General features: G+C 38.5%; 3 protein-coding genes across 5 annotated transcripts; 1 reads left to right on the top strand and 2 right to left on the bottom strand.

Moving 5' to 3' along the window:
* Window positions 1-1609: 1609 nt before the first annotated feature.
* LOC121799538 (origin of replication complex subunit 6-like) lies at window positions 1610-3407 on the top strand. Its single transcript, XM_042198940.1, has 9 exons — window positions 1610-1822; window positions 1911-1957; window positions 2043-2147; window positions 2239-2319; window positions 2407-2518; window positions 2609-2759; window positions 2853-2923; window positions 3016-3112; window positions 3194-3407. The coding sequence occupies exons 1-9, from the start codon at window positions 1703-1705 to the stop codon at window positions 3274-3276; spliced, it is 867 nt and encodes a 288-aa protein (XP_042054874.1). The 5' UTR covers window positions 1610-1702; the 3' UTR covers window positions 3277-3407.
* Window positions 3408-12944: 9537 nt separating this feature from the next.
* On the bottom strand, window positions 12945-15381 carry LOC121798097 (protein PHYTOCHROME KINASE SUBSTRATE 1-like). Its single transcript, XM_042196936.1, has one exon. It carries the CDS (start codon window positions 14402-14404, stop codon window positions 13259-13261), a length of 1146 nt encoding a protein of 381 aa, XP_042052870.1. The 5' UTR covers window positions 14405-15381; the 3' UTR covers window positions 12945-13258.
* Window positions 15382-15492: 111 nt separating this feature from the next.
* Window positions 15493-19637, bottom strand: LOC121798096 (probable methyltransferase PMT2). Of its 3 annotated transcripts, none has more exons than XM_042196932.1 (7): window positions 19471-19637; window positions 18015-18669; window positions 17677-17887; window positions 17196-17490; window positions 16701-17072; window positions 16498-16575; window positions 15493-16039 (listed from the first exon to the last, which is right to left on the bottom strand). In XM_042196932.1, exons 2-7 carry the CDS (start codon window positions 18660-18662, stop codon window positions 15814-15816), a joined length of 1830 nt encoding a protein of 609 aa, XP_042052866.1. In that variant the 5' UTR covers window positions 18663-18669; window positions 19471-19637; the 3' UTR covers window positions 15493-15813. The 3 variants fall into 3 exon arrangements, with proteins under 3 accessions (XP_042052866.1, XP_042052868.1, XP_042052867.1); XM_042196934.1 differs by lacking the exon at window positions 19471-19637 and adding an exon at window positions 19061-19160; XM_042196933.1 differs by lacking the exon at window positions 19471-19637 and adding an exon at window positions 18995-19141.
* Window positions 19638-22187: the final 2550 nt, after the last annotated feature.

Raw genomic sequence — 22187 nt, 5'->3', positions numbered from 1 at the left:
GCGTCCCATCTTCTATGGTCAAGTCAAAAAATAATGATTGAAGTACAATATACATAACTTCATAAGATACTATCAACACTCACTAGCATAAACTGTATTCTATACGACAATCACGAATATTAGCTTGCAACTAACCATTGTTATAACTTTTTTAGCTTGCAACTATTCTATCAAAATCTTATAAAAACAAGAGATAGAATATAAAATTAATAATTAATAACTTTAATACACTCCCTACTCACAATTTGTGTAAAATTTGAATATTAATTTCTCCAAAAATTTCAAAAACTCAAACTCTCATTTACAAAATTGCACCGTTTCTGTATTGTTGCAGCCGCTCTCTGTAAACTTCAAAAACTCTTTCTGTTTCTCTCGCTTTAATTTTTTAAAATCCTAAAGAAGTATGTACTTTAAATTTTATACCCATTTTACTTAAATTTTAACAAAAAAAGTGTGTCAACTTGAAAAGGTGATAGCACTTTTAAAGAATAGGAGTACATTCTCTTTTTAAAAAGTTACTCTACAAACTAGTCAATGAATATAAAGTTGGGTCCATCTGACTTTTACCTTTATACTATTAATTATTTAATTCATTTGCGAATATACTTCCATCTTCCTTACTCTTCAAACACCATTTTTACGCTTTTCTTCTGCATATGCTTATTTTTTCCTTCTTTAATTTCAGCCCCTCACAGTTATTCATTCCAAGATAATTTGTTCTTTAGTGGCATTATTTGGTAAGGGCTTAATACAATTTTTTAAAATTTTAAAAAATTTGAAAGTAGAAAATATAAAAAAAATAAAATTGGGTAAGGGCTTCAGCCCTACCCAGTTTCTACGTGTGTCCGCCCCTGCTGACATGCACAGGGCTATGCGTTGCGACACTTCACGCCAGACCACAAAACATTTCTATTTATTTTTATTTTTTTAGGAAATTTACTTAAGCAATCTTTGGTATATAAATTTTCAAACTCTAAATATCAACACATTTTTAATAGAGTATTTTTATTATTTAAAATATTTTTTTATTCTGTAAAGTGAATCATGAATAAAAGATTAAAAAAAATTTGTAAGCGTTGATGTATGAAGAGAAGTAGTAGAAAAAAATTAAAATTAAAATTAAAATAAATAAGGAGAGGAATGATGTGTTATACTCCCTCCGTTCCATAGTAATAGTATCATTTTGCTATTTTCGTACTTTCTATAGTAATAGAGTCATTTATCTTTTTAGTATAAGTCACTCTCTCTTACTTTTTTCTCTCTCTTCATCTCTCTACCTTTTTCATTTTCCACTTTATTCTCCTTTTACTTAACTCAACTAACACAAAATTTCTTAATCTCCCTACCAAAAAGAAACGCATCTATTACTATAGAACTGAGGGATAATTAAAATATAGAAATATTCACCGTTAACCAGTGAGGATATCTCGAATAACTGTCTGTAACTAAAAACCCGCGCACTGTCGTCGTGTGCCAGTTGGCGCCAAATAAAGAATCGGCATTTTTAATTTTCCCCGCGCGCCAATGAACCCCAAAAATTTCAACGCCACCGCATTCCCGCCATTAATTCTTGATAATAAAACTGAAAATTCCCAGCAACCCAATAACACAAACCCCCCAATATTTCTCTACAGATTTCATTTCTCTCAATCCCAAAAACCAACAACAAGAATCGCGTAGTCCAATTTCATTTGCTCAAAAAATGGACATGTCTGACATAGCCAGGAAATTAGGCCTCTCCGAATCCAAATACGTCGTCCGTAAGGCTGCCGAGCTCCGCCGGCTAGCCGACATCCAGTTCGATTCCTCCATCATCGGCGTCGTACGTTTTCTCCTTTCATTCCGATAAAAATCGGCCCATTTTCATAGATTCAATTGATTTATAAAGTGTGCTTGATTTTGATATTCAGGGCGAGATCTGCAAGGCCGTAATTTGCCTCGAGATTGCAGCTTCCAGGTATTTGATCAATCATGATAAGATTTCTATGCGAATTCGAATTTAATTTCACTCAATTGATGCGATCTATGCAAAATTGTATCAGAATGGAAGTTTTGTTTGATCGGCATGAAGCAATAAAGCTGAGTGGGGTTTCCGAGAAGGCTTACAACAGATCCTTCAACTCGATGCAGAATGGCATGAATTTGAAGTCAGTATCTGCTATTGGAATTAGAACCTTTTTAGGGTGTTGATGCTATCAAAATTTTCTTTTACTTATTTAGTAATCTTGTTTTGTGAAGGAATAAACTTGATGTAAGAGAATTGGCCATTCAATTTGGATGCGTGCGCCTCATCCCTTTTGTTCACAAGGGCCTTTCTCTGTAAGCATTTGCTATCCCTAATTTTGTAGCCAAAATGACAAATTGTCTGTTTTGCTGTCTGGTTATAATCATATGGTGTTGTTTTAGGTATAAGGATCGGTTTCTTGCTTCGTTGCCTCTTTCTCGAAGGGGCGGTACTGATTTTAGTCGGCCGGTTTTTACTGCAGTAGCATTCTACCTTTGTGCCAAGAGGCATAAGGTACATATATATACATAAATTTTGCTATCTTTTATGTTGGGTTAAGAGAGTGCTTTGAGTCATTTTAGTGAGTGTTTTATGTGAATGCAGCTCAAGGCAGACAAGTTCAAGCTGATTGAGCTTGCTGGCACATCAGAGTCTGAATTTGCTAATATATCTACTTCGATGTTGGACCTATGCTTTGATGTGTTTGGAATAGCCAAGGAGAAAAAGGATGCAAGGAAAATCCAAGGCAACCGAGGTAACATAACATCAATGGATCATCACCATAGCTTTTAATGTGGCTAAGATCATTCTGAATCAGTTTCTTTAATCAAACAAATTGTATTTGCAGAGCTTATTGATGCATTGCCTGAAAAGAGAAGGCTAGAGGATGGTGGCTACTCTTCTAGTGATGGTGAAGAGGTAATAACAATTGTTCATTGGTGTAATGTGTTGTGGTCTAGCATGAGTTTTGGATGGTGCTGAAGCTGAAGTTAAACTGATGTTTGATGCAGTCTCCGGCCTACAAGAAGCGCAAGCAGATGGATAAACGGGATCACGATGAGTGGAAATCTGCTGTTTTGAAGTCTAACAAGCTTGGCAAGGCTCAAGGTAGTTAAGAAGAAAAACTTTACAATTTTTTGAAGTTTGTTGCATTTTTAGTGAGTAATGTGATTTTTTGTTCTATTGTAGCTGCTGCAAAGCTAACGAAAAGCAGACAGAGCAGGCTTGATTTTCTGAAGAAGGCTCCTGAAACTGCAGCAAAAGCCTTGTGATCATAGATATTGATTTTTTGTTTCAATTTTGCTGATCTCAACTACAGTATGATTTTTCAAACTGTACATGACAATTGAAAGAAATGGATATAAATTATTGTTGAAATGAAATTGGCTCATATGTGAAACAATCATAGATTACAACATCTGCAAGTTTACCATGGCTGATTCTGGTGTCAAAATAATTATAGAACAAATACGCAAACATATCTCAAATTCTCAATCTTACAGAATAGTATTATTTTAGATGGTAATCAAGGGGGATAATTAGGAGTAAAAATTTCATGATCCTTCCATACCAAGTTGGCATGGTGATTTGGTATACTTTACCAATAATTTATTGACAAATGGAAATAAAAAGCCCCTCATGCCTCATCAATTCAATAAAACTTAACTGCACAAAATAAACGTTCACTAATCATGGAAAGTAGCATTATATCACTATTAACTATGGAAATTACCAAATAGAATAGGCGTGCAATATTACTAGACATATATATGTATATTGACCTCTTAATATAATAGGAGTAATATTTACACATAAAAAAGTAATCATATTATACTATTTTTTTATGTAAAGAAAGAAATTACTCCTTGATAGTACTAGTTTGAGATTTTATTAGTGAGGCCTTTTTTTCTTATTTTATATTTAAATATATATTCGAAAATTTTATACAAATAACAACTATGACTATAATATTATATTTTCTTATCATAATCCAAGTCTTAAGCAACTAATTAAGTATATTTTTTTATATTTTCAATAACTTTCATATATTTCTTGATATTTTTAGCATGGTAATAAGAAAATATTGAAAATCATAACTGATTACTTAATATGCTAACAAAATACTATATTAGTTATAGTCATAAATTTTATTTGTGTAAAATTTTTGAATATACATAAATATAAAATAAGAAAAAAAGGTCTCATTAATAAAATCTTAAAATAGTACTATCAAAGAGTTGTAATGTGATTTTTTTTTCTTGACATGTAATATGATTACTTTTTTACGTGAAATATTATTACATTAAGAAGTCAATATACATACATAATTACATATTGTAGGACCTATTATATGAATGTCTCAATATTTAATAGTAGTAAATGTTACTTTCCATGATTAGTGGACGTTTATTTTGTGCAGTTAAGTTTTATTGAATTGGTGTGTAATTGATATGGCATGAAAGGCTTTTTTATTTTTATTTGTCAATAAATTATTGGTGAGGTATACCAAATCACCATGCCAACTTGATATGGAAGGATCATGGAATTTTTACTCGATAATTAGAATTCATAGTTTTATTGATGTACAGTATTATAGGATTCACAAGCTCTCGTTATATGGGAGGATTGTGTTTATACAAGGAAAAATATTAGTATCTACTTTAATGTCTTATCAATTATTCTAATTTATTCTTTAATCTCTCCTCTAATTTTGATTTATTATACGTTTCACACCTCCCCTTAAGTTAGACCAACGATATCTTTGACGCTTCACTTGCAAAGACCAAAAATATTTTTGAAACTTCTACACAATTTACTGTCTTTGTCAATATATGTGCCAATTGATCCTCTAATAGGAAAAAGATTAGTTTCACTTTCATTTGCAATCTTCTTTTTCATGAAATGTCAATCTATCTCTAGTTCTCTACGTGTTTGGTTTTGTCATATTTGGCTGGATTTTATGCAATGCTAGTTGTTGTATTATCACTAAACAATTTGTTCTTATGCGTTAGGGGAAACCCAAGTTTTGGTAGTACTTCTTAGCTATAATAATATCTATGTTATGTCACTTTTCATTAATCAAATTTTACCTCAACACTTATAGGGCAATAAAATTTTAGGAGTATTTCTCAGTGATCATGTTTTCTCCAACAAAGGTAAAATATCAAGCTATGGAGTCGATGAGATTGCTTGCCTAATCACATTGATGCACCCAAGAATCTCTAAGTATTCATTCCTTCAAGTAAGGCTATATCCCATAGTGCCCTTCAAATATGAGGCTAACCTTAGTTTTACTTTCACATGAGCTTCCTGTAGCCGACGGATGAATTGGCTTATAACCCCGACATCATAAGCTAATCTAGTCGAGTATGCGAGAGATAAATCAATTTTCCAACCAAGTGTTGTGTTGGCATCTCTTGCAATCAGTTGTTTTCTTGCTTAATTTCCAACAAAGCGTTGGATGGTCTTTTAATACCGAATTTCAACAAGTGCATAAAAATGAATAAACTTGTCCTCAAAGTGCAATAATTGATAAACAACAAAAACTATTTAAGGCCTTGATCATCAATAACAGGAGCATAGCCCTAAATATCCGAATGGATTAGAGAAAAAATAGATTCCATGCACATGTATGTGGCTTTTGGCCAAAAACCTCCGAGAACAAGATTTTTTAAATATCCCGTACATGAGTGTCCTAACCGACGATGCCAAAGTCCGACAGTTTGCAGATCCATGTGTCAGCAACACAGTACCTTGTTGAGCCATTTTGTTCTTTCTTTCAGTGCCAGAACCAAAGTCCGTCCTCGTCCGAATATTCTGCAACATACAAAAGTGCGATTGAATTAATAAGATAGTTACGACTGAGAGTAGTTGAGCTAAATTGAGGGATTTTACCCTCCTCCTCCTCTGTTATGTTTGACACAGCTGTTCCGATTCCACGGAAGAATCCGCCATAGGTGGGGGCTGCTTTGGCGCGGTTGATCGATCTCGCAGAGATTGCCATTGGCTGACAAGTGCCGGACGATTGCGGATGCCAGAATTTGTGGATGGCTTCATCTTCTTCGCCCCTTCCCACCATTCTGGAAACCCGATCAAGTAGAAGCAGCCATCCCTGTCGTGTCTCCGCCCTCCGCAATGTGAGCACACAAGTTTGCTCTTATCTTCTCTCACCTTTCTCCGATTCTCGCCTCACCATCGCATATGCCGTCGTCAATGAGGGCAACGGATCCGTCAACAGCACCTCTCTTCTCACCGATTCGAATCGATCGTCTATTGCCATAAGGAACGGTAACAGCCTCTCTGTTTGCACGTAGTTATCGAATTTCTCGATACACTCACTACAAGTCATCGGATTCGGTTTCCTGCAGTCCATCTCAAACCATATCTCTTGAAATCTGCTCCAAATTGAATCCAACGATCCTCCGTTCTGTTTGATGGAATAGGCATCCCAGAGGTGCTTCGCGGTTGGGTGTTGAGCAACAGCTAAGTTGACAAGGCTTGGATCCATGTTTTGAATGATCCAGATTGCAGTCTGATTGGGGGAAAGAGGGATCTGTGTTGAGAGGGGGCTTCGGGTCTCCGGTGATGTGAGACGTCAAACCCTTGCCGCCTAGCTCTCGCTTCATCGGGTAGTTATCGTCGTTTAGTTTGAAAGCGATAACGGTTGGTGTATTGTCTATGGTTAGGTTTTGCGGATCCACAGGGTTGTAGCGCAAAAACAATTTTGCCAGATTCATGGCTAATTCATCTCTAATTTCTATTGACATTGTTGAAATTTTGCAGGTGTTGTGGCGGGATAGGTATTCTAGATTATAGATTCACAAGCTCTATTTATATGGAGAGGATTATCAATTAGACAAGGAAAAATATATTTACTTTATTAACATATCAATTATGCATAATTCTATTCCTAAGATTGATTTCATTCTATATGTTTGAAATATCGATTATCGAGTTTCTAATTTTTGACAATTAATTAAACAGATTTATAGGATTCAAGAGAAAGGTGGCGTTTTGTGAATATAAATTTCATTCAATTGTTTCCCTAAGATGTCTTGTTTTAATTATTCGAATCATCTCCAATTTTTTTTTATTTTTTCACATGTTTTAATTAAAAGCTTTCTACTGCATTGCGTTAGACTTGGATTGTTATGTTGATACATAATATACAGGTATTTATAGACTCTTGAATATAAATGTACCCAGGAACTCTACTTATTGGAACTTTACATTATAAATGCTATTGTATCATCTTTCCAATACACTTGAAACTCACATGTTCTCTTCCTAACATATTTGGGAGTATGTTTTAAAATCCGGACCGGTAAGCGAATCGGCAAAGCTATCGGTTCACGATTTAACTAGTCAGATCGGTCAGACCAATGGTCGAACCAGAATACTATTATAAATAAATAATTAAATAATTATATATGTGTACATTTATATAGTAATAATATTAAATTTAGTGAATAACAAATTAGAACTTAATAAGTACAGTAAATATTAAGAGTTACACATTTATAAATAATTTCAAATAATAAATTATTTTTTGTGAAACATCCCAATATAATAGTATAACAAAATTTGAAAATTAAATATATTATTATTTGGTAAAAATTAATAAATTTAAATGAATCCTCAAATTTGAATAATAGTAAAAAAATTTCCACAACATAGCAATTACTATATTTAAATATTGCAATGGGATTCAGAAAGTTTTTTCCATTAATTATTTCGCTCCCCAAATATACATAGCAGAGACGTTTCCTTTTCCTTTTCCTATTCCCAAGCTGTCTTATATGCAATTAATCCTCGTTGCAATTTATCATATCACCATGGCAGCACCGCAGCAGCATGGAAGTGCAGGTTTTGCAAGAGGCGCCAGCATTGAGACCATCCACAATGCCGCCCAGCCGAGCGCCGGCGCTGGGCGGTTCGCTGGGCGGTCTATTGCAGTCGCCCAGCGGGCGAATGGAGAGAGAAACCGCGCAGCGCTGGGCGGTGCGCTGGGCGATCTGCTCGGCGCTATTGCAGCGCCCGGATCGCCCAGCGCACCGCCTAGCGCGAAATTTAAATTTTTTTTTCGAAACACTATATATACGCGCTTTGCTCGTCATTTTCATTCGCACCACTTGTTTTAACGAGTACTCTCTCTATCTTAATTTCTGTACAAGAGCAACAACGCGAAATGAGTAACGCTGGTAGTGGTAGTGGTGGTAGCGGAGGGGATGCTGAGGAGTACGAACGTCGAATGGCCGAAGCGTTGGACGCCTATACGACCAACGCGATAAACCAATGGATGGAAAGAGCCTTGCAGCCGGCGATACCTCGACCTCCCCCAGTGGTCCACCGCCGCAGTGTGATTGATCGGGATCACGTAGCTGCACATCAGCGCCTATACGAAGACTACTTCGCACAGGAGCCTCGGTTCAACGCCAACCTTTTCATGAGTCGTTTTAGGATGAGCAGAGACCTGTTTATGCGTATTGTCAACGCATTGGAGTCTCGATATCTGTATTTCCGCTTCAGGCACGATGCGGCTGGCGGACCCGGCCACACACCTATTCAAAAGTGCACTGCGGCAATCCGGCAGTTGGCCTACGGAGGCGCGACAGACATGTGGGACGAGTATCTCCACATCGGTGAGACGACTGCCCTGCAATGTCTGAAGAATTTCTGTCTGGGAGTGATAGAAGTATTCGGTGATCAGTATCTCCGAACGCATACCCCCAAAGACTGCCAAGATCTGTTGCGGATGCACGGGAGTCAGCATGGGTTCCCGAGTATGTTAGGCAGCATAGATTGTATGCATTGGGAGTGGAAGAACTGTCCCACAGCCTGAAAGGGGTTCTACACGTCCGACTACAAGGGAAAGAATCCCACGATGATCCTGGAGGCCGTAGCTGATTACCGGCTTTGAATTTGGCACGCGTATTTTGGGATAGCTGGTTCGAAAAAACGACCTCAACGTCCTCAACTCGTCGCCACTTTTCAACGAGCAGTGCCAGGGCGTCGGTCCGGCCATCAGTTTTGTCGCCAACGACAACCAACATGATATGGGCTACTACTTGGCGGATGGGATATACCCTAGGTGGCCCGTCTTTGTGAAGACGATCCGATGCCCAGGAGATGAGAAGAAGGCCTACTTTGCGGCACGGCAGGAGTCGGCGCGCAAGGACGTGGAGCGCGCATTTGGTGTGCTCCAGTCTCGATGGGCGACAATTAAGGGTCCAACGCATTTGTGGAATGTCCAATGCATTGCTGATATAATGTACGCTTGTATTATCATGCACAACATGATTGTCGAAGATGAAGGTGGCGAACTGACCAATTGGGTCAACGACGATAATGAAGCCGGTCCAAGCCACGACGTGGCCGCCCCCAACGTACGGAGTGGGGTACCTCACGATGAAGCCGGCCTCCTACAAGCACATGCCGACATGCGCCAAACGACGGCTCATATTCGACTCCAAAAGGATTTAATTGAAGAGTTATGGGCGCGGAGGATTGACAGCCGTTAGTTTTTTTAATTATGTAATTTTTTTTAATTAATGTACTTTTTAAATTTTATTAATATTAGTGAATTTTCTTGTTTTTGTGTCGTAAATTTAATTCCGTATATTGTGTGATTGTTAATTATTTCATTTTGTATATATTTGTTAATAGTGATGTGGATATTATGTGGCTAGGCTATGGCTGGGCTATTGCTGGGCTATTTGCTTGTTTTGATGATGTGGCAGGAAGATTTTTAGTGCTGATGATGTGGCAGTGGCTAGGCTATGGCTGGGCTATTGCTGGGCTATTCCTATTGTGGATGGTCTGAAGGAGACGCGGAGGAGCGGTAATTATTGCAGTACGTTAAAAAGAGGGAGCACAGATACAAAACCTAGCTATAAATCAACAGAAATCACTTTAAATTTTTTGAAACGGTCGGGCCGGTTCACGGTTTCCGGCCGAACCGTCCGGTTTAACTGGTTCAAAATGGTCTGTAGATCAAACGGTTCAATATGCCTAACCGGACCAGACAAGGCATTGGTCCGCTGCTGAACCGGTCAACCAGCCGGTCCAGTTTTTAAAACACTCATATGTTCTCTTTCCAACACTCCTCTAAGGGCATCCGCAGTGGTGCGGATGTCTCGGCGGACATTCCCGCGGACATCCCAAAAACACCTCCTGTCACGTCATACGGACTTCCCACTGCGGATGCCACGTCATACAGACATCTCACTGCACAGTAGCGGACATCCCCAAGAACATCCCGACGGACTTCACACATTCATAAAAATTCACAAATTCACAAATTAAACAATTTACGGATCTAAACAATTTACAGAATTAAAAATTCGACGCAAATACGGAGATCTTACAACCACTTTATTAAAAAAAAAGATACATAATTATAAAAAAACATACATAGTAATTTAAAAAAATTACATAGATAAAAAAAGGCCGACTCACTCCTCGGATTCCCCGCCGCCAGTACCCTCGTCATCACCGCCGCCACCCCCTCGTCGTCACTCCCCGACATGTATCCGAACCCCAAATCGCGCTGCATAGTGTTGATGAGGGGTTTAAGCGACCGCTTGTAATGGGGTCGGTCGATTGGCGCCATTCAACCATCACACGTAACAAGGTTTCATGTGCTGCGATGCGGGCGAAGGAGGGGTTCTCGGGATTATTTTAGGTGGGCGCTGCCGATTGGGCCTCGGCGGATCCACTGGTGCTTCCCCTCGCAGTCCGCACCGCCGCCTTTTGCCCAATCGGGCGACGGCGACGGTTCGACGATATGGGTGCGGGGAATTCTGCCTCGGCGGGGGGGAGTTCGTGGGAACCAACACTGCTACTGTACTCCCCGGAGGCGCTGATCTTCGTCCGCTTCGGCCAGCCAAATTCAACTCCCGCAGTGAACTTGGGCGAAGACTGCACCACAAGATAGACCTCCCAATATTTGAATTCCCCGAACCCCTTTTCACTGTCAGGGAACTGCTGGTGCGCCAGAAGCTTCACATCCTCGGAAGACATGCCGCTGGTTGCCGAACGGAGGTTGTTTGTGTAAATGCCGGAAAATCGGCTGTGCTGCCTCCTCAGCCGCTCCCACTGTTTCCGGCATTGCTCTCCGTTGTGAGGCTTCCCCCCTGGCGGTTTGAACTGGAGGTAGCTTTGGCTAATGCGCCACCACATCCTGTCGATGTGCTGGTTCGCCCCGACGTAGGGATCCTCCACTACACTGATCCACGCCTTCGACAGCGCAATGCACTCCTCCATGCTCTAGACGGTCCTCTTGTTCCCACTGGACCCCTCCCCCGCCTCACCACCGTACATCGGGACGGGCGAGGTATTGCCCCGTCCCCTGCCCCTCACTCTCCCCCTCCTCCCTATCGCCGTTGGTGCGTCTGTGGGAGAATCCCGGCATTTGGGGCATCGCGGCGGACACCGGCGTACTCCCGCTGCCGGAAAAATAAGGCGACTATGACTCGCTCGTAGCGGAGGAATCGCTATCGTGATGCTCCATTGTTCTTCAAAAGAAAAGTATTTTAGAGAGAGATACTCATTAATACAAGTGGTGCGAATGAAATGAAGTGCAACGAGACGTATTTATAGAATTTTTTTTAAAAAAATTAATGCAATAATCGGGACGTCCGCGCTGATGTCCGTGAGAGAACGCAATGACGGACGTCCGCACGTACGTCGCGACGGACGTCCGCACGTACGTCGCGACGGACGTCAGCGGAAGGCCGCAGAACTGCGGCGTCCACAGCGGATGTCCATATCCGCGTCACATGCACACAATGGCGGACGTCCTGCACGCCTGTCTGACGTCCGCCGGGACATCTGCCACTGCGGATGCTCTAAGTAAAGTATCGAGTTTTTACGATCTTCACATTGATAAATAGTTTATACTCGTATGCAGGAGTCCTTCAATTTTCATTGATAATTTATGCTCGCATCATAGAGTTTCTTCTATTGTAAATGCTTCCCAATTTTAATCGGTTATCGATGAACTTTCTAAGGGCATCTCTAACCCTCTACACTAAATTTAAACTCAATTATGAGTATATGTCACATAAAAAAAGTAATTTTACTCTAACCATTATTACGAAACTCAAAAGTTTACACCATTTTTTAGTGTGTCATAAAATTTTGTATTAGCTCTGTAGTTGGTGTAATTTTGTAGAAAAAAGCAAAAATAGGTTTAGGTTTGTAGTATAATTGGAGAAGTTTTCTACACCAAAAATAAGATTTGGTGTATGGTTATATATGGTCTAATGACTCTAATCCAATGCCTATCGCCATCTTATTTGAGTATGGTATGTGTTGTTTTCTCAATAAATTTTTTGTTCTTTTTGCCTTGCTACCAAGTCATTTAATAGTCATATTTCTTGATATATGTTACTCCTTATCTATTCAGTCCGAACTGCATTAACGCTTAGGTCCCCAGCTGAATTGCACACCAGCTTTCTCCATCAACAAAACTATACGCCTACATATATATATATGCTAGAGGAATTTTGGTAATGAAGAAAATGATAGTGCTATATGTAAATAGCACACCTCTCTAAATCATGAAAACCATGCACTTCTCTACTTCATCATTGGTTACATTACATGAGGCAGTTGGCAGTTTAGACTTTGGAATCTCAAGGTATCAATTCTTCATTTATTGTAGTCTGCTGTGGGGATTATTATCTCTTCATCATATCATATTCAACCAATCCCACTCATGAAAACAAATTTTCAACTAAGTTTTTACTCTTCAACTTGCCCCATTTTTTCCTTCAGCTGGTGATTGAAATATAAGTAATCATAATGAAATCAAGAATCACAACATTTAGTTGCACTAGGTGATCCATTATCCATCTATGAAGATTGAATGCTAGTATAAGATAAAAAGATGAAGTCTAAAATGTCATACCGGCTGTCTCCTTTGAAGGAGGGGCCATGCCATTAATACGGCGCTTATGGAGTGCGACTGCACCCCACCAATCCATCTCGTCTCATGCTCTCCTGTCTCGTGGCCTCCGTTAGAGCAACGTGTCGCACCAAAAGGCAAAAACACAACCCACTCTTGGCATGACTTACCACCAAATTTTGCAGAATATTTAGCTTGTGATGTCTTAGTTGTACATTGAACGCTACAATAATGCTGCATAAAGGGTAATTATTTATTTACTAATGAGCTATTTATACATATGTGATATGGTCTTGCTAAAAATAACTAACTTGGTAAAAAAAATTAACAGGAAAAAAACTTGACTAAGTACACAAGATATGTGCAGAAGTTGCAGATCTTGATTGAGACATGACACGGTGATCAAGTGAGTTCTGCCTGCTCTTTCCATCAAAGCTGAGCTTGCTATCGTCGTGGAACCGTGTCATCGGCGTGAGGGGCCACCTCTTCGTCTGTGCATCTCCGGCAACATTAACAGCTTTCTGGCTCTTGCAGCCTGAGAGAATACTCGGCCGAATCTTTGGCATTTCTTTGAATGGAGCAGTTTTCTTGGCACACGGCTTTTGGATGGTGGAGGATATGTCGTCAGAATCCGAAAGGAGGGAGAAATCTGCAGCGCTGGCAGTGACAACACTCCACTCTATGCTGGCCTCACTCGGAGCATAGCATGTTGTGGGATCAAAAGGGTTGTCTATGCACAAGCTCTCGATTTCAAACAGATCAGAGCTTGCGTCGCTGTCACTGTCGTTGTGCATTTCACTTGATATTGAAGGGATTTTGAGCTCTTCAGCTGCTGAGAATGGAGTGATTGCATCCCATGTAACCATGGTGTCCAAGGTGAAGCAGTTGTTCCCTTTTATGTGGATTGGGGAGCCAAACACTTGTTTCTGAGATCTCTTCACGATCTCCTGTTTCTCTCTCTTGGTGAAGAGATCATTATTGGTTTTGTTTCCTGGTTTTGATCTGCCACTGATGATGCTGGTGGTCAAGCAGGAGCAGTTGCAGCCAATGCTGGAAAGGAAGCTCTTCTTGCTTGCCTTGCTCAGCTGCTGCTGGCTTCCCGGGGCAGTGCGGAGCAGGGAGCTCCAGCTGTTCCAGCTCGACTGAGAGCGTATGCTGAGCGGATGCTCCTTGACTGCAGTTTGGACAACATCCTTGTTGAGCTGTTGCTGATGGAGGTGATCTGGAAGATTCTTGGCGGAGATTTTGGGAGTGTCGTGCAGACCCTCGTCGAAGTATTTCCGAGCATCGAAGACGTCTATTTCTTTGTCTGGCGATGTCTTCTTGCCAAGGAAGATCCGATCATGAGTGGCGGTGAGGCCTTGAGTGAATGAGGCTGCACTGCTAGTGTTGTTTTTGGTGATTTCGGAAGCGTGTTTGGGAGGCAGAGCCAGCATGGTTACGGGCATCGACATTTTAGGTACCGGGGCGGGCTCGAGCTTAGTGTTCATACAAGAAAGATGGGGGAGAAGGGTTTTCAAAGATTTTTTTTTTCAAGTGAAAAAGGGCTAATAGAAAAGGATGAGTTTGTGGAAAGTTGGCAAACCATGATAAGTGTATATATAAGGGAGACTGACTAGATTGGCTGTGTTGCTGTTATTTAACTGGAAATACTCTTTTGGATTTGAATTAAGTAGCAAGGGGTGTGAGCACCACAGAATCCCATTATGATAGCCATTTTTGGACAAGAACATAAAGCAGCTACAGCATCTCACTTTCTTCTACAGTAGCATTATGATCACATTCACACATCTTTTCCCTTCACGTATCTTTGGTCAATTCATCTCAGCCTACTATTATATCTATCATCATTCATCACTATTCTCCAGCTACTATCTCTGCATTTCCAAACATCATTGGCTGCCTTACTTTACACACACACACACACACACACACACCATCATTCATCTTTTCAAGAACTGCTAGATAAAATAAGGTCAATTTACTTAGCACTAGCATGTTACTATGATGCATGCATGAGCCCACAAAGGAAAATGGCTTGTTTCAAGAAAACAAATTGTGTTTTTATTCTTGGCAGTCAAAAACATCCACTAAAGCAAGTTTTAACCTATGAGGTGTAATAATTGACAAGTTAATACCAATTGACAGGAAATTTATTAGCAGAATTCACAATAATATTTTCTCCTGTCTCCACATTTTCTTTCAATCTAATCAGAGAAAAAATAATTCCAGATTTAAGTTTCTTGAGAGCATTACTGCATACGCCCCACTTGTTTTATCTGTGTTATAATAAACTCTTTCACTAAAAAACAATGGTGCTGTCTTATGAATTTGTCATGCTGTCGGAATTGATTCCAAAATCTACTTACTGTCGACATATACCTATAAATGAAATCAATCTTAAATGTTTTTTGTAACCAGACAAACTTGTCCTTTTACTACACATCACATGAAAATCATAGCAAAACAACAGTATGTGTTCGTGTACCTTTTAAATCTGTAAATCAACATAGATAGCAACGTTTTGGTTTTCACTTAACTGGCAAATTCTCCTATATTGCAACATAGAGAAAGGGAATGACTGAAACTTCACACATCCGAGACTCCTATAACATGAATATATAGTAGTTGACATAAATAGTTCTGTCATTAGCAACTTGCTTGAAAAAAGTAGAGCTAGAAGCAAAACGAAAGAAGGATCAAAAAATGCTCTAGTGTTACATAGTAGAAGTACAATCTATAACTTACTGACCTATCCCTGGTGGGATCAAGCCTAATGTCGCCTCTTTTTCATGGCAGAATCATCGATCTGCAGAACTCTCATGGGATAGTGATGCAGGGAGATTGTATTAAAGATCAAAGAATTGCAGTGAGCTCATGCAGTTTTGCAGCCTTGTTTTCACTGGGAAAAAGTCGAGTTGCCAACCCAATATTTCTTGACAGCAACCAGTACTTTCTCGGGAACAAGTGGACCGTCCTCATGATCGATCATCTTGGAGTCCCATCTCATACCTCCGATCATTCTCTTCACCTTCACAAGTACATCAACTTCATCTCTGAATATAACCGCACCTTCTGGACGTAAAATCCGGTCCATTTCTAATAATATGTCTTCAAAGTCACACCTGTGTTGGAAGGGGAAAAACCATAAACTCAAAGAATCATTTTCTAAATCTAGACATGCATTTTAGGAGCGGAAGACAACTAAAAAATGATGACATTCTTTTATAATTGAATAGAGGAGAACCACACAGGAGAGGATAATCAGAAGAATTTTCACATAAGTAGAAATGTAATTGTCCCAGACTTAACTGACTATTGATCCTCAAATTCATTCGAGATAAGATCAAGTATGTCAGGATTTGGTTTCAAATTAGTGAATCAGGCATCAGTCAGAAGAATCATTAAATCAGTAATCTCCTGTATTTCTGCAATTGCTTGATTGCGAGAAAAGTTTCTAAATTTATTTATGTCAGGTAGCTAATTTCATGTAGAGAAGTCCAGAGTCCATACTGAATATAATGGAAATAGAATAATGTTTCGCAGCAAAATATCCGAGTAAAGGGATTATGAGTGAACTTACTTGTCCTTGTACAAGCTAAAAACACCATTAGCATGAATGAGATCATATGTTCTAGGATAAGTAGAGAAGGCTTCACACCTGGAAAGGAAATTTCAATAGGCTGTCATTATCAGAGTAGATAGTTGTTGCACCAAAGATATTTGTGTAGTTTAAGGTAGATGATAGGGTAGGTGGACAGAAAACAGTGGGCAAAGAATACATACCAGTCATGATAGATACCAACCAATCCTCGTTCATAAACAACACCAAGGGTATTTTTCTTGGCAATAGTGGGTACAACATTCATGACCCACAATTTGGGCGATTGAAGTGCAGCAGCAAAACCACCGAATCCAGCATTCATATCCATGATGTTGCGGTACCTTCCAGAGTCGAGAATTGGGATAGTCTTTCTGTAGGCATTGACATGTTTTTTCCATTGCTTATCATCCTCGAGGAATGCCTCTGCAGAAACTCCAGAAACTGAGCCACTAACAATTCGTGGAGGTACTGAATGAAGCCTCTCGGGGAATGGTTTAATTTCTTCACTGTTAGGATTCTTATTTGGAGTAATGCATTGCTCCATTTTCTTATACCTGATAAAAGAAGCATTAGTCATTACTCATGGTGAGCAAACTCAACCACTTTGGTAACAAGGAAAATAATCAAACAATAAGATCTGCAACATGAACTCTATCAATGAATTGTCGGACACATACCAGACATTATCAGAATCTTCAGATTGACAGAATGTTGCTCCGGCACTTTCCTGTTTAGCACGACAAGCATCAGAATCCATTGTCTTCTGCCACACAGCTATTTCACCTTTCTCTGACTTTTTCTCCCAACAGAGAAGTTTAGCAGCATCTTCTATCTTTCTCTGCTCTTCCTTAAGGTCTTCAAGTGGTCGTTGCCATGCCTTGTAGTTAGTCTTCCAGTTGATAGGAGGGCCTGAAAGCACCCAATAGCCACCAGGTCTAAGCACACGATCAACTTCCTTCATATAGAGTCCATCTGCAAAATGGAAGTGAAAAGGTTGAAATATAACTTCAACAGCTCCACAGCTCAAAGATGACAATGAAACTTCCAAGAGGGTGGTGGTAAAATTGTATCACATTCTAATGACTTCCTCTAATAAGATAAAGGTTTGGCTTTCCATGATGATTGTGCAAACAAGAACAACAAAAGTTTAATTTTCACCATTTATCCCCCAAGGTATAAGACAGCGAGAACAATGAGCCATGTCAAAAGCTCTAGATGGATATGGCATTTTTATCGACCCAAGAACACCAATGACAGCAGGTACACCCCTTTCCAGAGCAAACTGAACTTGGGCTTCATGTGAATCTCTAGGTGCAAAAGACATTGCTATGACATTTTTTTTCCATAGATACGCACCCCAACTGGCTACCTGAAAAGCAGGATCAGATGGAAAGTCAATTCAGTGCAGTCCATCTCATAATCTTAACTTTTGGAAGAGAAATACATTGCATAGTATAAAAGATTTTTGAAGAAAGAATTCTATTAATATGACATACCCCACAACCAGTGTCCAATGCGGTTCTAACAGTTCCATTGTCAATTGGTATAACCGAAGCAAGCTGGTCAATGTACTTATCGGCTCCTTGAGGAAATTGGGTTCCTCCACCAGGGAACCTGAACACATTACCTTCATATTGGATCCAGTTTTGTATAGCCTTCTCTACTGTCAAGCTCTTATATGGAGCATTAGCATAGGGCACATAATCACGACTTTTTGGCCACGGAAATGGGGTCACATATCCTTCTGGAGCCGGAATGAGGCAATGCAACTTCTCTGCTTGAGGAGGGCAGTGCCTCTCACGGTAGATCATATTATCCCTCGGGAATGTCATTGCACGCCCTTGGTCCTGACAGGGGGTGTAATCAGTGTAGCGTTGATGGCATGGTTTGTAAACTGTTGCTTTTGAATCAGAATCATCAATAATCCCAGCTTCACCGCCATGATGGGTTTCGAAATTGAGATTGGGAAGAACGTTACAATTTTCTCCACTCTTAGTCATCTCCAATGCTATACTGTCCCCCTTTCCAAACCCACTTCTCTGCCATGCTCCTAATAGATAGAAGAAACAGCAAAGACCTGCTACTATAAAAATTGACACATGACTCCTGGTCCTACCATCTCCCGCATTAAACTTGTTCGCCATTACAGGCCTGAAACATCAATAGGGCATAACTCAAGTTAAATAGAGGCAGTGGAATGCCTGTTAACCTTACTTCTCCCTCTTTGACAAAATACTCCCGTATTATAAAGCACGAGAGTCCAAACAGCATATATACACGATAAGATTTGAATATAATTATAGCCCCAAACCACAAAACCACTCAAAGATTATAAAAATATGAAAAATAAAATCTTCTTCTGGAACAACTAATTACTTGTGACAAATATAGGCTACAGAAGTAAGATCCACCAACTTTATCAAGATCTGTTTCGAGTTTTTAATGAAATGTGAGCTCAGATCTAAAGAAAATTTACCTTTTTGCTTCAAGTTCAACCAATAATTAAGTTTCATAACCATTTTCAGCAAACCAATACAACAACCTAAAAGATTAGATTAGATCATCATCCAGATTCGGAAAATACATGGAAAATGAACAAACGTCAATCACACTCCACCCACACGAGGCAGCAAATTGATAATCCTTCAAATCAAGAGACATTTGCTTCAATATACAGCAAAAATTAATTAATCAATGACACCAACAAACACAAAGATAAACCGGTATCCTAGTACAAATAGTAGCTTGATTTGAAAGGCCCCCCCTCATAAGTATCGCATTCCTAATTAATGATTCGACTCGCATCTCAAAAGTCAAAACAATATTACCAAAGCCTGAAAACAGATATCATTCATCCAGTCATTGATTCAGTCACAAAAAAAAGTGAAAACAAATCATAACTTTCGAATGTTTCACGTATGAATATGATGCATGAACGATGAAATCACATACCAATTGCATCAGTTGAGCGAGTCCTGAATCGAGATCTATAAATCTCACAGCTTTGTTATTTTTTTTTTCCAATTTGAAAATGGCTGGAGCGGATCCAATAAGTAGAGAAAAAAAAGCCCCAACTTTGACATTCAGGAAACAGTCTGTGTATATATAAACATTTATATATTCGTCGAAGTATACAGATCAGCGTATTACGTCGTGCGCTCAATCTCATTTTAAATCATCTTTAAAAATGCATTGTTGCTTTAAAATCAAATATATTTATAAATAGATTTACATGAACAACAATAGTGCGATATTATTGAATTCTAATACTCCCTCCGTTTCATAAAATATAAGTAATTGATATGACACGAGAATTAAAATAAAATTAATAAAATAAGAGATAAAAAGAATGATATGATAAAGTAAGAAAGATGAGGAGAATTGTATAATTAAAATAGTATTAATAGATAATAGAATCTATATTATTAAATTGATATAACTTCCTAAAAATAAAATATAAATATTTTTATGAGACAACAAAAATAGAAATTGGACATATTTTTTTTTTCGGATGACGGCGGGAATATAAACCGACTTACTAGATGAGGGCAAAAATAATTTAAATATGAATAAAGATAAAGCATAGATATGCACTTTATGGGTGATTGTGGGACCCACTGCTATTGCGGTGCACTGCCCTCCCAGTTCCCATGCTTCTTTAGATAGTTATAAAATTTCAATTTTATGGTGGAATTCCATAAAATGCAATGCAACTATTCTTATTTATTTTAGTGTAATTAGATTAACTTGATTGATCAATATTGTCATAACGAGACCTCATATAAGTTGGAAGTGTATAGTGCAAGTTTGTTTGAATTCATTATGACAAGACGGGGGTTCGGGGGCAGCGCCCCCGAGTAGCGGGGTCCAAGGGGCAGAGCCCCTGGCTGGGGTCAAGCTGTATAGAAAATTCATTTATTTCCATTAAACTTGCTGTACAGAAAATTCATCCGGAAATATAATTTCTGATAATTGAAGGACTAATTTGCAATTTTAGAAACCCGCCAAAATCAGTTAAAATCGGTTAACTGATGAAGAGACACAATGTTTCGTGAAGAGACGCTATGCTTCGTTTCTGCATCTTCTTATTGATCATTTTCGGTTCTAAGATCGGATCGAGAAATCAACATACGAATCTTCTACAAACCTGAATTGTATCCGATCAAATATTGGTAGAACCACCAAATTGATTTGATCTGAAAGTGTTTCACGCCTTCCAGGATATCCAGATTGTTCACAATTTGTTTAAACTCCCTAACAACTATCATCATTATATTATATTTTATTTATATACATATGTACTTCGCTATTTATTTTGAACAATTTCAAACCATTAACTTGATCTCAGAAACCATAGGCAGAGTTATATTCATATTTACTTATTTGAGTTATTAGCAACAATGCAGCACTAATGTCATGCAATAAGGCTTTAGTAGAATGATTTTGCCTTCAAAACCTCGTACTAATAAATACTGAGATTAACACATTAATGGAGACTGGAGAGAGACACAAAGTAAATCCAAACAATTAATGTAGTACTTGTATTTATGTGCGTCACAACAGCCATATAATAGAATTGATATATCATGACCAGATTTAATACTGTGGAGTATTAAAATTCAGATCTAGGACTACCAAGAAACATACAAAATAAATCGATTGAAAGATCTAATTAGGTTGACATCATTCTCTGTCATTGGCTTCTTATTTGCTCTATCTCATCTTGATTCAGGAAGATTATTTTAAAGGTTGGATGCTTAGAAACCAAATATCACGAGCATTTTGTACATCTTGTTATATTATTATTGTTTTTAGTTTAAGGATATCCACCAACGGAATCAATGACTATTCCTCGTACTGATTTGCAGACATTTCAAAAAGTGGGACAACTGACCAAAAAATTTTAAAATTGTTCCATCTTCAAAAGTAAGGATCGGATGAACGGGTCTTATGTCACTTATCCCTTGTGTTTTTGTTATGATATTATTAGGCATATGATATACTACTACCTGATTATCCAGCCCATAAAGTTGTTCGAGGCCCACCAGTGTGAATTATAGGGATTCATCATTTGGCGTCCACTGTCCACCAATACCAAATCGTGGTAGTGTATTTAATTAACAATTTTGAAATTACTACCTACTAATGCATGTACTATATTTATACATATATAACTTATTAATAATCAAATCAATTAAAATTATTCCTTCTATCCCAACTAGATTGACTCATTTCTTTTTTACATACATTTTAGAAAAATTGTAAAAAATAATTAAAGTGGATATACAATAAAGTAAAAATGAGAATAATGTAAATAATATTCTTCTCTATAGTATTCTCGCTTTTTCTTTACTGTATATCAACTTTAACTATTTATTACGATTTTTTCAAAACGAGTGCAAAAAAGAAGTGCAACTTAATTGAGACGGAGGAGAGAGTATTATTTTATAAAATATATGAAGTACTATACTAGTCAGAACATACATACGCTTAGAATTAATTGCCTGATCACTATATTGGAAGGAAGATGGAGAGAATTTTGGTGCCAATAAAGTGAAGTGGAACTGTGGAAGTGATGTATTTGTAGATTGAATTTAAAAATGATGTTAAAAATAGCTATTTTTACCTTTGGACATTTAACTTTGTTTTTTTATATATATTCAATTTTA

Source organism: Salvia splendens, chromosome 4 (genome assembly GCF_004379255.2).
Source record: "Salvia splendens isolate huo1 chromosome 4, SspV2, whole genome shotgun sequence".
Classification (NCBI taxonomy): domain Eukaryota; kingdom Viridiplantae; phylum Streptophyta; class Magnoliopsida; order Lamiales; family Lamiaceae; genus Salvia; species Salvia splendens.
This window is presented reverse-complemented; position numbering and strand designations above follow the sequence as displayed.

What these genes read in the sequence shown, in the direction of transcription:
- LOC121798096 (XM_042196932.1), bottom strand. Translation starts at nt 18,662, where the DNA reads ATGGCGAACAAGTTTAATGCGGGAGATGGTAGGACCAGGAGTCATGTG. An exon ending in CATTGGACACTGGTTGTGGG is followed by an intron (nt 17,888 to 18,014) that starts GTATGTCATATT and finishes CCTGCTTTTCAG; the next exon opens with GTAGCCAGTTGGGGTGCGTA. An exon ending in GTTGGTATCTATCATGACTG is followed by an intron (nt 16,576 to 16,700) that starts GTATGTATTCTT and finishes TTTCCTTTCCAG; the next exon opens with GTGTGAAGCCTTCTCTACTT.
- LOC121798097 (XM_042196936.1), bottom strand. Translation starts at nt 14,404, where the DNA reads ATGAACACTAAGCTCGAGCCCGCCCCGGTACCTAAAATGTCGATGCCC.
- LOC121799538 (XM_042198940.1), top strand. Translation starts at nt 1,703, where the DNA reads ATGGACATGTCTGACATAGCCAGGAAATTAGGCCTCTCCGAATCCAAA. An exon ending in CTCGAGATTGCAGCTTCCAG is followed by an intron (nt 1,958 to 2,042) that starts GTATTTGATCAA and finishes AAATTGTATCAG; the next exon opens with AATGGAAGTTTTGTTTGATC. An exon ending in CTTCTAGTGATGGTGAAGAG is followed by an intron (nt 2,924 to 3,015) that starts GTAATAACAATT and finishes TGTTTGATGCAG; the next exon opens with TCTCCGGCCTACAAGAAGCG.